At 46.3% G+C, this 15,668-nt stretch overlaps 1 protein-coding gene across 1 annotated transcript in view; it reads left to right on the forward strand.

The window, feature by feature from the left end:
* The window catches only part of TLN2 (talin 2), a 479,103-nt gene that overhangs the window by 409,490 nt on the left and 53,945 nt on the right, over positions 1-15,668 (forward strand). Inside the window, exons 35-37 of the mRNA XM_023729855.1 lie at positions 4,457-4,603; positions 9,507-9,608; positions 12,070-12,189. Of these exons, the coding sequence (XP_023585623.1) occupies positions 4,457-4,603; positions 9,507-9,608; positions 12,070-12,189 (369 nt within the window). The remainder of the gene's footprint in view (positions 1-4,456; positions 4,604-9,506; positions 9,609-12,069; positions 12,190-15,668) is intronic.

Consider the following 15,668-nt stretch of genomic DNA (forward strand, 5'->3'; position numbering starts at 1 on the left):
ATGCATTTCAAAGGTCTCTGCAGCCTCACCCTCTACCCACTGAGCTTCCTTCTATGCTCATCCCTTTTCTCTGCCTTCAGCTCCCTTCTATCTACAGCATCTTTGATGGGCCCCTCCAGCTTCCTGCAACACTCCAGCAAAAACATAGCCCTGTCCACTGTGGGACAGTCCTTATTATTAGCTGTTTTTCTCCTTTGCTAATGTCGAAGCCTGCTTCCCTACAGCCTTCTCCCACTGTCCATTCTCCCGTGATATCCATGCCTTCTATAAAGGGCTTTGTGGTTGAACTGTAATAAAGGAATAAAGCTCCCTTGGAGGTAGACTTCAGACACATTTCCAAAAAAAGAAAGGTATTGGATTTTTTCTCATGTATTGTGTCATAAGGAGCATCTAACAAGGAGCCCCTCCAGGGTCTACAATAACGTCCTTGTCATTGCGCCCACTGACTCATTTACCCGGCTGCCCACTGACTCATTTACCCCGGCTGCCCACTGACTCATTCACCCGGCTGCTGTGGTCATTTAAACGTGCCTGAGCTGAGATCCTACTGTGCCTTTGGGTGTCTGACATTATTGTGCTCAGTAGCGAGCGTGTCCAATTTGGGACTAGGCTGTGTAATTAAGATGAGATTTGCCTTTGAGGTTCAGAGGAAAAGATCCTGGATGAGCCTAGAGTAATTGGTGGAGGTTTCCTAGGAGAGGTAGATTGAGCTGGCCCTTTAAGGATTTGTGAAATTTGAACATGTGGAGTGAAGAAGGGCATGCCGTCCAGGGAGTTCCACAGTGCAAACAGCGTGTGGAGGCAGAGGGGGGCAATTCGTTTCTGGTATACCCAAGAGCAAGGGTGTGTTTTTGTTGCTTTTTTTTTTTAATTGTTGTAAATACATACATGTATAGAACACAGTATTTGCCTGTTCAGCATTTTTCAGGTGTACAATTTAGTAACAGCAGTTACGTTAATCATGTGGTGCAACCACCACCCATAAAAGCGTGTGCTTTTGAAGGTTTGGGGAAGGTGTCTGTCTTAGTTATCTAGCGCAGGGATAACAGAAATACCACAAGTGGATGGCTTTAACAGGGAGAAGTTTATTTTCTCACAGTTTAGTAGGCTGGATCCGAATTCAGGGTGTCAGCTCCAGGGGACGGCTTTCTCTCTCTGTCGGCTCTGGAGGAAGGTCCTTCTCATCAGTCTTCCCCTAGAGTAGGAGCTTCTCCGCTTAGGAACCCCAGGGTCCAAAGGACACGCTCTGCTCCCAGTGCTTCTTTCTTGGTGGTATGAGGTCCCCACTCTCTGCTTGCTTCCCTTTTATCTCTTGTAAGATAAAAGGTGGTGCAGGCCACACCCCAGGGAAACTCCCTTTACGTTGGATCAGGGATGTGACCTTAGTAGGGGTGTTACAATCCTACCTTAATCCTGTTTACCATAAAATTGCAATCACAAAATGAAGGACAGCCAGACAATACTGGGAATCATGGCCTAACCAAGTTGACGCATATTTTGGGGGGACACAGTTCAATCTATGACAGTGTCCTTTAAACTTTCCAAGGAGTCCAGAGAGCAGTTATGTAACTTGCTGCTGCTGCCCCCAAAATTCTGATCCCTTTTTTTTTTTTTTTATTGTGGTGAAATGTATGTAAGAAAACATTTGCCATTCCATCCGTTTTCACTCATGCGAGTCAGTGACGTTAACTGCATTCACCGTGTTGTACAACCAGTACTACTAACCGTTTCCAATTTTTTTCTTCACTCTTAGCAGAGACTCAATACCCGTTAATCAAATACCTCCCCGTTTCCCCCTCCCACCACTCCTGGTAACCACTGATAAGCTTTAGTTTCTATGCATTTGCCCATTCTAGATAGATAAGTGGAATCACACGGTATCTGTCTGACTTATCTCACTCAGCATGATGATTGCAAGGTTCGTCCGTGTCATAGCATGTATCAGAACGTCATTTCTCGTTTCTGGTACCATTTTAAGCCCACATGGGAGAGCAGATACTTGGCAAGCAGCACTCACTTCTCCCCCAATGTGTACTTTGTTTAAATATGAATGCGAAGAATTGCTGACATTTTTATGTCACCTAACAGTCATCTTGTTCTGAGTGCAATTTACAGAAAGATACACCTTCCATTTCACCTTCTGTATAAATGAGAATGAGATGCTCTGTCTGAGGCAGGTCACTTTTTAGACTTCCATCGTCAAAATAGGACATCATGCTTGGTACAGTAGAGAGTCAGCGAAAGAGAGGAAGACCCTCAACGAGATGGAGTGACACAGTGGCTGCAACAGTGAGCTCAAGCACAGCAAGGATTGTGAGGATGGCGCAGGACCGGGCAGTGTTTCATTCTGTTGTACATGCGGTCGCTATGAGTTGGAATCAGCTTGATGGCAGCTATCAACAATAACAGCAACATCATCAAAATAAAGCAGGTCACACATTGTGCCAAGTAACTGGTACATGTTGAAATCAACCGTCAACCTACATTACCAGTTTACTCTGCCATCTTCCCTCAGAGAGACAGTAAGACATCCTGACACGGCTGCCTTGAGGACGGCCACCTGTCATCAGCACATTTCTCATCTCAGTTGTCATTTTTGAAGGACTCTCTCGGCCTCCCGTGGGTTGTCAGCTCAGTAGACAGGGCCAATTCCCCTGAGTCACACAGCCCCTTCTTGGAATTCTTCTTTTATCTAAATCACTCAGAAGAATTACCATTTTTTATCTGCTGACTCCCTCATCTTCTCCCTACCAAGGGACAGCTGCTGTGTCTTGGGTCTTCTGGAGGATCGTCCCCCTCTGAGCGGGGCCAGGCACCCACGACCCCCGCGTGGCTGTGGTCCCGGGGTCGGGCTCATCTGCTGGCAAGCTACCAGGAGGTGGACTGTGGTACCGTGCCCTGGGGACTCCAAGCGACGAACGTGGGGACTGTGAACGGGCAGCAAGTTCAGGGGGCAAGTGTGGAGCTGGAGTGGGACACAGAGCCACGAGAGCCGGGGCCAGGTTGTCACTGGGATGCAGAAGAGGATGGTGAGCGAGAGGCCTCAAGCTAACTGTGCAGAGCAGGTTCCTGAGGCCCCTCCCTCTGCCACGTGGTGCCTGTCCTTATGTGGTCTGTCCAGCACACAGCTTCCAGATAGCCAGACTTCTTACAGGGGGCTCCAAAGGCACATGTCCAGAGAGAGAGGGAGGGAGGGAGGGGAGCCAGCAGTGGGCAGGGGAGAAGAGGAAGGGGGTCAGGTAAGGGCTGTGTCATCTTTTATGACTTTGTGTCAGAATCACCTATGGATCACAACAGTCCAGTCCCCTTGTGCATGGGATCGCCATGGATGTAATTGTTGAGAGTCCCAGAGCATGTTAGGCCTCCTACAGATTCATTTCTCCTCCTCTTATCAACATTTCCATACTTATAGAAAAGGAATTATAGTGTATCGGACAACTTTGAAGAGAAATACGTTTGTCGTGACCACATTTTTCTTTTGTTTATCTTTATTGAATGTGTTAACTTGTACATTTAGGAATCCGTGGAAGTCTGTTTCTACTACCTTGAACATAGTAACATATAATCATGTCATAAGCAGTTCTGGCTTCCTCCAGACTATAAAGGAATGGTTTTCTTTTTCTGTATGTCTTTCTGTTCAGTTTGGAGCCCTCATGGCTCAGTGGTTAAGAGCTTAGCTGCTAACCAAAAGGTCGGCAGTTCAAACCCAACAGTCGCTCCTTGGAAACTCTATGGGGAAGTTGTCCTCTGTCCTATAGTGTCGCTATGAGTAGGAATCAACTCAATGGCAACGAGTTTATACGTCTTTCTGATTTTTACTTACTTTCCAAACAAATGTACGCACATAATATAAAGAAAAGGAAAAATACAGACTATCTTGCTCTGCTCCATAACGTGTATGTAGGTTTTTGGAGTTTTTTTAGTTGAGGTGAAGTTCCCATAGACTATAATTCACCACCTTAAAGTGAATAATTTAGTAGCATTTAGTATAGTCAGTGTTGTGCAACCACAACCTCTGTCTAGTTCCGAAACATTTTCATCACCCCAAAAGAAAATCTCATATCCATTAAGCAGTTCCTCCCTGTTCCCCCTTTCCCTGAGACCCTGGCCACCACTCATCTGCTTTCTGTCTCTGTGGATTTATCTGTTCTGGACTCTGATGGCAGTGGAATCCCACAGTATGTGGCCTTTTATGTCTGGCTTCTTTCCCTTAGTGTAGTGTTTTCAAAGTACGTCCGTATCGCAGCGCGTGTCAGGACTTCACTCCTTTGTTTATGGCTGAATACTAGTCCGTTGGATGGATATACCACATTCTGTCTATCCGTTCCTCTGTTGATGGGCCATGGATGTAGTTGTGCATTCTTAAAGGAAGCGAAGTGATTATTAAAAGACTGAGCACCATTTTCTTCTGCCTATAGAAACAGTTCACAAGTCTCTCCTCCCCTTCCCTTCTCAGGCGCAGCACACGCATGATGCCATCATGGAGGCCGCCCAGCTGATGAAGGAGGCTGTGGACGACATCATGGTGACGCTGAACGAAGCAGCCAGTGAAGTGGGGCTGGTGGGGGGCATGGTGGATGCCATAGCAGAAGCCATGAGCAAGGTGGGTCGGAGCTCCCAGGCGTTCACCTTCCGTCCTTCACTTAGTTTACTGGTGCTGCTGTAAGATCAGGAATTTATTTTCTCACAGTTCTGGAAGCTAAAATTCACGCTGAATATAGTAACATAAAATCAGTCAGCAGGGTCTCAGCCCATGTCTATTCCTTCCTTATAGGTAGCTCCGGGCATTCCTTGGGTCCTTGGCCTATCTCCCACCCACCCACCACCCACCCTTGTGTATGTATCTCTGTGTCTGATCTGCTCTTTTTATAACTCAGAGTGATTAGGTTTAAGACACATCCTATACTGATACGGCCTCATTGACATTACAAAGAAAACCCTTTTCCCAAACAGGATAACATCTACAGGTATAGGGGGTTAGGATTCCAACACATATTTGGGGGAAGGGGGTCACAATTCAATCCACAGCAGTTTTTAACTCCATTTCCTCCTCGACTTCCCTCAGACTTAGCCCCCAGCTACTTTATTCTAAGGGGCTGAGTGAGGTCGAGGCTGACACCAACAGCCTTCTTTCTCTTGAGGGTTCTGTGAATGTACAAATGTTCAATAATAACGTCCAACAAATTATTCATTCTCACTTCTAGAAGCCATAGCACCCTTCCTTCTAATTTCACACAAGAAAAAAAAGTGGAGATGGAGAAGATATCATTGGTTTCCTTGTTTGTAAAGTAGAGATAATTAATCTCCCCCGTGTAAGTCCTAGGGTTGCTGTGGGAACCCATCCAAAATGAGATAGTAAAGTGGCTCCTAAGTGTTGGTGTTTGGAATCACTGGGGAGCTTTTTACAATGCAGATTCCCAGTCCCCACCCCAGACCTGCTCACCTGGAAATCTCTATGGGGTGAAGGCCAGGAATCTGTATGTGCACTTCAAAAATCTCTCCATGGTTCTAGTATATAGCCAGATGTGGAAACCGCTGAAATGATATGTGAAAAAGCCCTTGGTGAACTCTTGTAGGCAATGGAAATAACAAAAATAACATGAGTATCTTTTGCTCATGTAGTGACCCATCAGTTGAGTCAGTGCAGTAGGGAAATCTGATTGGAGACAGTTTTAACTCCACATCACCTGCTCCTTCCCCCAAGGAATGTTCCACTAGACATGTCAGTTTGATATCATTAAAATTAACAATTGTTCATCAACATCTAATTGCCATCCTATGATAGCATAGGATGTGTTTTGAAATGTCCATTGTCAGATTGTGAAATTAATAATATGGTTTTTCAGGACAATAACTGATCTTTAATTGCTAATTTAGAGAAGGTTGGTTGCTCATATCTCCCTAAAGAGATGATAGCCTGAAACTAGATAGTACTATAGTTATGATAATTATCATTAAACAGTATGCAGTCATTATCAGCCTGATAAAGTCACCAGTTCAGGCTGGTATACTGTGGCTCCATTTAGAGATCCCAGACTCTGCCTTGTCAAAGCAGTCAATTAATTCCTGGTGTGGGCTTCTCCTGCTTCAAATCTAGACAGTTTTGAAAATGAATGAAATCTCCTTCTTTCAAAAGGCCAGGGGGTAAGTCTCAGTGGGTCTGTTTGCTTTTCAGGACATTGGAACTCCAGAGCTTTAAAAATAAGCCATGTGTATCTACCAAGGGAAAGGAGCCCTGGTGGCGCAATGGTTAAAGCGCTCAGCTGGTAACCGAATATCGACAGTTCAAACCCACCAGCTGCTCCATGGGAGAAAGATGTGGCAATCTGCTTCTGTAAAGATTACAGCCTTGGGAACCCTATGGGGCGGTTCTACTCTATTCTATAGGGTCACGATGAGTCAGAATCGACTCGATGGCAGTGGGTTTTTGGTAACCCTGGTGGCGCAGTGGTTAAGTGCTACAGCTGCTAACCAAAGAGTTGGCAGTTTGAATCCACCAGGTGCTCCTTGGAAACCCTCTGGGATAGTTCTACTCTGTCCTGTAGGGTCGCTATGCGTCGGAATTGACTCGACAGCAGTGGGTACCAAGGTATTCCATAATGGAGCACAAGGTTTCTCGGTACAAGTTAGAAATTCAAATGATAATCTTTTTCTTGTTAGGAAAAGGTGCTTTTCAGAATCACTCTCATGATAGAGAAGAGTTCCATAAATCCCAGGAAGATGGAAGTCAGATCCCTGAAGTCTTTTGTTCAGAACCTTTGAGCCTTGTGTACAGGCCGGGATATCGGCAGGGAAGGCGGCTCTTGTACCTGATTTCAGTGGTGTAACAGCTGCTCTCTCAGCCCCGCATGCGCTGGATCCTTCTGGAAGGGCTAGGAAATGGGTCTGGTATTACCTCCTAGCGATAACTAGGAATTGCTGCCAACAGAGCCACAGAGACCAGGAACAAAGTTTTTTTCCCAGTTAATCTGCAAAGTATGTGATCAGGGTTTCGTTGGTACCTTAAACTCTTACCTACCCAAGGACCACATGACGCCTCTTTCCCATTCCTTTTACTCAGCCCACCTACCCTGCCCATCACTGGAGAACTTTGTAGTAAGTGATATTTCAGGTCCTTTGGCTCCCTAAGTAGCAAGGCATTAGAAAACTGACATTTTCTATAAAAGTTTCAGCTAGTTGGTTAGAACCATGATATCCCATTAGAAACACTGTCCAGAATTCTCAAAGGCAGTGACTGGCAGAAAAATCTGAGTGTGCTCAAAGCTGATTCTAACTTGGATGCAATCCTTGACACCCTTGTGCTTCTGCTGTGGAGTTCTTTCTAAGATTTTCTCTCTCTGTATCCAAGCACTAGAATTTAGAGTAAGGCTTGGGAGCTAATTGGTTACTGTGAAGTAATCATCTGTCTGGGTGACCTTGGACAAATCACTTAACCCCTCTGAGCCTTGCTTTTTCCGCCTGTAGAATAAAAGAATTCAGTGTGGTTAGTACTGCTCAACCTTTGGGATTTCATAACTCAATCTTTGTTTTCTTGCCAAGAAAGGGAATTAAATAAAACAGCAACAAACCCTGCTGTCTTCTACTATCACTATTACTTCATAAAAGAAAGTTCATGCTGGCACAAAAAAAAGGAAGGATATAATCTCAAAATGAAGGAAAGTTCTTTCAACTAATTCAGTTTGACATCCTGAAAAACTCCCCTCTTTATTCTTGTCTCACGTTTCTTCAGACTGGTAGAAGGCTCCTCAAGGTGGTCGGTGGCCACTGGACCGAATGTCTGACACTGGCCTCTAGCTCCAGGGTCCTGGCTTGTTTGCACTTGCACCACATCTCCCACGAGGCTCCCAGCACACTGCCCGACACTCAGAAGATGCTCAGTCAGTGTGTGCTGTGTAAATGAGTCCACAGCTCAGCCCTCATCTGAGTAGCAGAGCCCCGTGCTGTGATAGGAGAGATTGGACAGCATCTCTCTCCCTAATGAAGAAACCTAAAGAATCCAGCCCGGAGTCTGTGTTGACAGTTTGACGGGCTGTGCAGTCACCTCATGCATTCAGTGATCCGTTCCTTCCACCCATGCTCTACCTCACGTCTGCTCAGGTCGTGTAGCTCTCGACGTCTCCATCTAACATTTTCCCAGTTGGTCTCTTGGCCTGTGGTCTCTTCTCTGACTCCAGACTATCTGGCACAGAAATGCCAGGCAGATCTTCTCAAATACATTGTCCCCTATTCCAGAGCCCTGGGGGTGCAGTGATTAAGAGCTATGGCCGCTAGCCAAAAGGTCGGCAGTTTGAACGCACCAGCCGCTCCTTGGAAACCCTATGGAGCAGTTCTCTGTCCTTTCGGGTCACTATGAGTCGGAACCAACTCGATAGCAACAGGTTTGGTTTTTCTGGGTTACTCCGGAGCCCACCATTTTCTTCATGCTTTTCAAGGCTCTCCATAAAGCAGATCCAGCGTCATTCCTACCACTGTCTCCATAACCCCCTTGCTGTTCAAGCCAGGCTGACTGCACTATACTCTTCCTGTGTTGATTGCTATTTGCCTTGTCTCTCTCCACGTGGAATACCATCTGGCAACCAGGGGTGACAGTCACGATGGTGATGGTGGTGCAGATGGGTTACCTTTTCTTCATCATAGTCATCACTGACGTCATCATCCTCATCATTTTATGACCGTGGTCATCATCTCTTCCTTTGTGTAGCGCTCAGCCAGGTATAGACTCGGCTGATCTTGACTGCAACCTTCGAAGTTTAGAAGTTACCAGTGAAGGACGCAAGGCTAACAGGGTTTAAGTAACCAGCTTGAGGCTCATTCACAAATCCTGGAACCAGATTTCAAATACAAGTCTTCTAAACCAATATGTCCCAAACCCTTCAAGAGACACAGCCACTGTCCAGCTGTCTCCAACTGTTCCACCCCACAGTGGTCTTACCCCTCTCTCAACTCCTGTTGCGCTCTGTCAGGTGAACAACAAATTAGTCCTAGTGTTTCCATGTGTATTCCTTCCATTTCTCCATGCAGGTCCTAAGTCAGGGTTCTGGGGGGACAGACTGTGAACTATCCTGTTCATAGGGAAGCTCTTTGTGATGTGGATTCTGCCTGCTCTCCCACCTCATCTTCCCCAACCCTGCACCTTCCCAGAGGTGTCAGCCTCACTCATGTCTCCAAGTTCTTGAATGCTCTTCTCTTTCTTTGGACACCATTGTTACCTTTTATATGTGGCAGACCCCTCTTTACCTGGTATGAATTAGCTGGACCATCCATTTCTCTGGAAAGCCCTCCCACTCCTCTCAGACACAGCTGGGGTCTCTCCTTGCCTGCGTACCCTGAGCGCCATATGCGCACCTCAGATGAAGTCCTGTCACAGAAGTTGGTGAATTCTCCAGACTCTGGGCCAAAAGATCTCTGAGGGTATCTCCAGTCTTCAAAGTTCCTAATTCTAAAGAATACAGTCCACATTTCCATATGCTTCATTTGACTTTTGGCTTCTTTCCTCTCCTCTGTAGCTGGATGAAGGCTCACCTCCAGAACCAAAGGGAACATTTGTTGACTATCAGACGACTGTGGTCAAATACTCCAAAGCCATAGCAGTAACAGCTCAGGAAATGGTAAGAAGACAAAGAGCTGCCCTACCCACTGCTGACTGCCCTTTTGTCCACCACACGACTGAGCCTTCAAATCGGGGTCTGTGTGGGAAAGATGACGGCCTACCCCTTGTTTCTAGTTTCTCCTGGACCCCAGCTTCTGTCCTTTAACTGTGGTCTTTCTGGCTGCCTATGGCCTAAAAGCCCCAGTCTGCTGGAATCATCATCTCAAAAAAAAAAAAAGAAGCTGCGAGAAGGATTGAACGATGATTGGGACCTGGGCATGAGGACAGGGAAACAAGGAAGGAGAGAAAATGAGAGTGGAGGAGGAAACGAGAAGGAAGGTGGAGTTAAGGCAAAAGGGAAAACATCCTGTTCACCTCTCAGAGGTGTGATTAGACATTAAAATTACAGTGCAAGAGAAGACATTTTAGGATAAAACAGAGCAGACATTGTCTGATGGAAGCAGATTATAATAACTGGATGATAAGGGTCTTGTCATTTTCCAGGCCAAATCAAACAGTTTGGTTACATGAAATCTTTTCCTGACACGAGAGGGCATGTAACTTTTGCAGGTAGTGTTTTTTGGGTTTTTCTTTTTTTTCTTTTTTGCTGAAATGTAATGCAGTCAAAATTGTATTATATGAATCCTTAGATATAAATGGCATTGAGAGACAGTAAATGATAAATTGATATGTTAAGAAATTTTACCAAAGATGATGGATGGTATCCTCAAAGAATTAATGGGAATATGTAGAAAGTTCCTCCCAACTTTTGAAGGCTCAGATGTCACAGGATAAAATTTGAAAGCAGCCTCTTTGATTCTTGCCACATAAGCTTGAGCTGAGAAATGAAGTGGCCTCCTAACTGGAGGGACCCGCACGGTTCCTGGCTAACCCGGTCCAGGCCTCCCTGGATGGTTTTGTCATGCAGTCATGTGTCCACTAGAGGTTGAGCTTGGACCACAAAGCCTTCCGGGAGGCTTCTGCTCAGTTCATAGAAACTCTGTGATTATGCAGCCTTGTGGTTGTTTAAAAGGGTGGGCTGGGGAAGAGGCAGGACGGGTGGTCATCTCAGTGTACCGTGAAAAGGCTGGAGTTGGGCTCAAGCTGGCCCTTCTCAGGGAGCAAATGGGACGGATTGCAGGTGGAATCAGGCAGCCCTCATGACGCCGAGTCCAGATGAGCAGAGAGCACAGGGCAGCAGAGGGTTAAACCAGAACGTCAGTGGCCTCCTGTTCTTCTGGAATGTCTCTTGAGCTAGGTTCTGGGCTGGGCTGTCTTGATACTTGGTGTCTAGCATCTTAAAGAGGTAAGCTCGAGGTGTATTGCTAGCACCTTGAGTGGGAGAGAACTCCACCTCACCTCGTCAGGGTCCCCCCAGAATCACTGTGCTTCCGTTTGGCAGAGCTCAAATGGAGTAGCTCTTGGAATAGCCTCACTTTCTTGGGGTCCGGCATCCATTCCTTGGGAGCCTACGGCTCAGCCTTAAAAGCCTGTGACATTCACTTTTAAACATGCCTTTGATGGGCTGGACACTCCTGTCCTGGCTACATGGATGTGGAGCCATTAAATGGGTTTTTAAAGTCCTTTAAAATCAAGATCTTAAAATGCCACAAAGAGAGAGGCAGTATTGTCATCCAGAGAGCGAGAACAGCTGGGAAAGGAGGGGATTCTCTCACCAAAAGAGGGCCAGGGACATCTTTCCGGAGACAGGCTGAACTTGCTCTTGTGAGAAGTGAGAGACGTTTTTGCTAGCGGAAGAGGAAGAACTAGACACTCGTGTTTTATCTAAGTAAGATAAATTGAGATAAATATTTCTATAAAACAGAGGGAAAATACTGAACATTTTGATTATAAATAGGTAAAACGTGACCATTGGGGCTTCAGTAAACCCTTAACTAAATTTATGGCTGAAACCTTGTCATTCTTTGGCACGAATTTACCACACAGCTGCATTCTCTATGAATGTCTTCCTCTGAAACATTTGACGTATTCATTACTTCTCATTCATGATTGCCCTACCAGCCCTGCCCCCATGCTCTCTCTTACCCTGTGTGGGACCTGTTCCTGGGCTCCTAGAGACCAGATCAGCTCGTGCCCCCTTGTGGTTTCTTTGGGGAGCTGCCCCGGGTGACCCCACAGGGCAGGGCTGGCCAGAAGCTGCTGCTCTCACCTCCCAGAGGGTGGGCACCGTGAGCCCGGCCTCCCCTCTGCACGGCCTGAGCACTGAGCATGGTGCCCGTCTCGCTAACCCGGGAGGAGCCCTGCGCCGGCTCGGGCCTGTCGTGTGCGATGCAGCATGGGCTTCGCTTGAACTGCCCTCTCCAGCGTCCAGCCCCAAATGCCAGTCCCAGCCTTTCCCCCGCCAGGGGCTGAAAAGTGAACGAACCCCTTTGGCTTCCAGTGGTATTAACACATTGTTCTCATGGTTTTCTCTGTGTGTGTGTGTGTGTGTTTGTGTCTTGCTTGTTTTCTTTTTCCAGATGACTAAGTCGGTTACTAACCCGGAGGAGTTGGGAGGACTGGCTTCACAAATGACCAGTGACTATGGGCACCTGGCTCTCCAGGGCCAGCTGGCAGCAGCTACGGCGGAACCAGAGGAGGTCTGCCATCTAAGGGCCCTATTTTAAGAACCAAACACGTGGGTGCCCGCTCCCAGGGGTTCTCTGTAGCCTGGCTCCACAAGCCCCCAGCCCGATAGCCAGACCAGGATTAGTCTCAACTCCCCCAGATTCAGACCAGTAGCCCAGGCTGTGCTCAAGGCTGACTGCCCTTTCTGAGTGACCTGCTGAGATCTGGGGCCACCTGGGAGGTAGGCTTTCAGACAGAAGGACCTGGCTTACAGTGTCCTGGCAGGTCACCTCGCCCCCCACTCGTCACCTGATGCCCATTGTAACATGCCCAAGTCTGGAATTGCCAAGGGCAGAGCCACACACTGCCACCGTCCTCTTCTCCTAGTCTCTTACTCCCAGTTAGCACGTCCCTCTGAATTTTTATGTTTTTCAAAGGCTCACAGAAGTCTTGGCAGAGCCAAGTATGGGGTTTAGCTCCCCCCGTTTTGAGAAAGAGCTGTGCAGCCTGCCTTCATGAACCACAGTCTTGCCATATATCATTGGTGGCTTTCTGACAACTGGCCCAGACCCCTGGACTTCTCTCGCCACCGCCTCCCTGGCCTCCCTGAACTAGCTTTCCTTAGTGGCCAGCACAGACTTTGCCTCAGAACGCCTGGGCCTGTAACAGTTGGGCAAAACGTTTGGCCTCAAAGGCCATTTTCTAAGAGTTCCATCACTCTACCTCCAAGAAATCGAGTGGTGAATTGAGAAGCACACAGGCTATGCAGGCCCTAGGGTGCCTGGTGGCACTGATGTCAGGGGTAGCACATAGAGGGGGCCTGGGTCCCGAGGAACTACGTGGCTTCTTAGAGAAAGAAAGTGAAGTTTGAAATAAGGAGTAATACAGTGGACCGTAGGGACCGCTAGGAAGATAAAGGTAACTATGTTCCGTGAAATTCAGCCAGCCATTTACTGAGTGCGGACCCTGTTCAAGAAGTTCCTAAATGAACTGGCTGTCAAGGCAAAAGGTTGTGACTAGTCAGTGGTCCCTTCTCCTTGTGATGATATTCATTGTCCCCTGAGTCACTCAGTGCCCCTGTTTGTCCTGGGAGCCAGGTCTAAGCGTGTCTTAACAAAGACTCCCAGAGATGCCACGGAAATGAAGACCCTCTAACGTGTATTGTTAACAGTGCATGTGAAGAGAACGATACCTACACACATATATGTCTGGCATGGGATTACTGAAGTGTCTAACAGCGCCTACACCTTGAGACTTTAGAATGGTTGAATATTTAGGCTGCAGCATGAATAATTCTATCTGTAATGAGCCTGTAACATCATCACCAAGGAAGAGCAGTTATCCACAACCTGCTCCAGGATTCTGTGGATTTGTTTACGTAGGCCCACGTTTTTTTCTTTTTTAAGTGGGCACCCTGTGTGAGTAAGGTCGTTTGACTCGTAATGCATTTGATTAACAAGTAAGTAGTTTTAAATTCATAAACAAGAGTGAGGGAACTTACGTTACGGTAAGGAAACGTTTGGTTGGATGAAAGGAAGAAGTGTTTGCCTTGGGAGGGAATTGAAAATGGAAAGAGAGGCAGAGTGTGAGGGAGGTTTAGATCTCTGTCTCCAGGGACCTTTCAAAATGGAATCTGCAGCCATCTGCCTCAGTTGAAATGCTGGCCAGCCTGAGTTTTCGAGTGAGGACCCGATGGTCTGTGTGCAGGCCTTTCCACATCCAAGTTCTTCCACCAGCCTCCCTGTATGTACAACAAGCAGATTCCTTATTGCAGCCCAGACCACGGAAGCAAAAGACAAAATAACGCAGAAGCAGCCGGGAAAGACGACATACCGCTGAAAGCACAATAGCAGGTTACTTTGGCTCTTGGCTTGGCGTCTGTAGCAGCTGATGTTTTCGTTAAGGTTTTCTCTTTTCACCGTTACATCTTGAGATGTATTTTTACATCCCAGACACAATGGAGTGAAAAGGGGCAGAGAGAATATAAAATTACCAGTGGCTTGCTAAGGAAAATTCTTTGAGTGCATTTGCCAGACAGATGTTTGAGCGAAACCGAGAAGGTAGGAGATCCCTGAAGCAATATAGTTTTCTGTTCCAGATCCTGGAATCATTTGTTTACCCAAGAGGGCCCCACACCACAGTATGTGAAAATATTCATATCCAGAGCACATAAGAAGCTGCTCGTCTTCTCTGTGGCCCTCCCTGTAGGCTGCTGTGCAGCGTCCGCATTTTGATCTTCTCCAGCACTGTGACAATTCCATGACAAGGCGGAGCTCTGCCGTCCGAACATCAGGCCGGAGCTGAGCCACTTATTTTCCAATGGAAATCCAAACTTTTATTAACATCCCTCTGGAAACTTCTTTCTTCGGAAAAGTGAAAACCCTCCAGCAGTTTTGCAATTGAAGATTAGTTTCCTCTTTAAAAAAAAAAAAAAAAAAAGAAGAAAGACATTTAGATCCTGTGAGCCATAACTCCTAAATGTAAATCCTGAGGAAAAGATTTAGTGACTACAGCTTTTCCCTGAGGAAAATTTGCTGTAACCGCTTGTAATACTGGATGTCTTAAAAGCTGACAGGAACATTTGTTACAGCGCTCATGGCGAGAACAACAGCTCGTTTCACCAGTGAGATGGATAACCACTCTAGAATTCTCTAAAACTTTCCACTCTGAGACACACCTTCTGTAGCTGGGAAAGAGACGGACTGCTTCTGTGTACCTACACTTTTTCTCCCCCTTCCATTTTCTCTAAGGAGAAACTATAAAGCCCGCTGCATATTTTCTGGTATTATGTTTTCAGGCTATCCCAGGCAAATTATATTTGATCTGTTTCAAATGTAATTAAGACTTGAGAAAAATCAACAGAAGACTTGAGTACGTTTTGTTTAGTTTTATGCAGTAAGGAAAATGATCAGTATTTCTTAGACTCCTACAATTGAAATTCAATCTGAAACCCCATAAAGGCCAAGCTTTTCATTTCCTTCAAGGCACAAGACCAGGAGACAGCTTTCTCCCTTTTGCTTTTATTTGGGGAAGAAGGGAATTGAGGGTTTTTCTTCAGGCCCGAGGAATGCGTTAATAAGATTGCCAATTAAAACCCCAAGTTTAATGTCTTGGAGCAACATTCCTTTATAATGGACACCGGACTGGTTGTAAGTTGGATCGCCTTTGGGCCAGTCATATTTGCTACAAGAGTAATGTTGCTTTGAGAAGCTTAGCATTTTAATATCCCTTATCTGTTCAGTGGTCTTAACATTGCATTCCCGTTCTGGAATGGCCCTTGGATAGTACAAAATGTTCTGTGCAATTGCCAGCAGAGTATGTGGATTATGTTCCTGTCTCTTGTTTAAGAGCTGCAGCTATCCCTCGTGCCCATGGAAAATAGTAATAACAAAGATGATTGTTATTATATCAGTTCTCTGGACCTCAGTCTCTTCATCTATAAAATGGGGAGGTCTCTCTTATTTTGAAATTCTGTAAATATACCCTCTTCCATTTCCTTCTCCCCTGGCGT

This window comes from Trichechus manatus, unplaced genomic scaffold (genome assembly GCF_000243295.1).
Source record: "Trichechus manatus latirostris isolate Lorelei unplaced genomic scaffold, TriManLat1.0 scaffold00030, whole genome shotgun sequence".
Classification (NCBI taxonomy): Eukaryota; Metazoa; Chordata; class Mammalia; order Sirenia; family Trichechidae; genus Trichechus; species Trichechus manatus.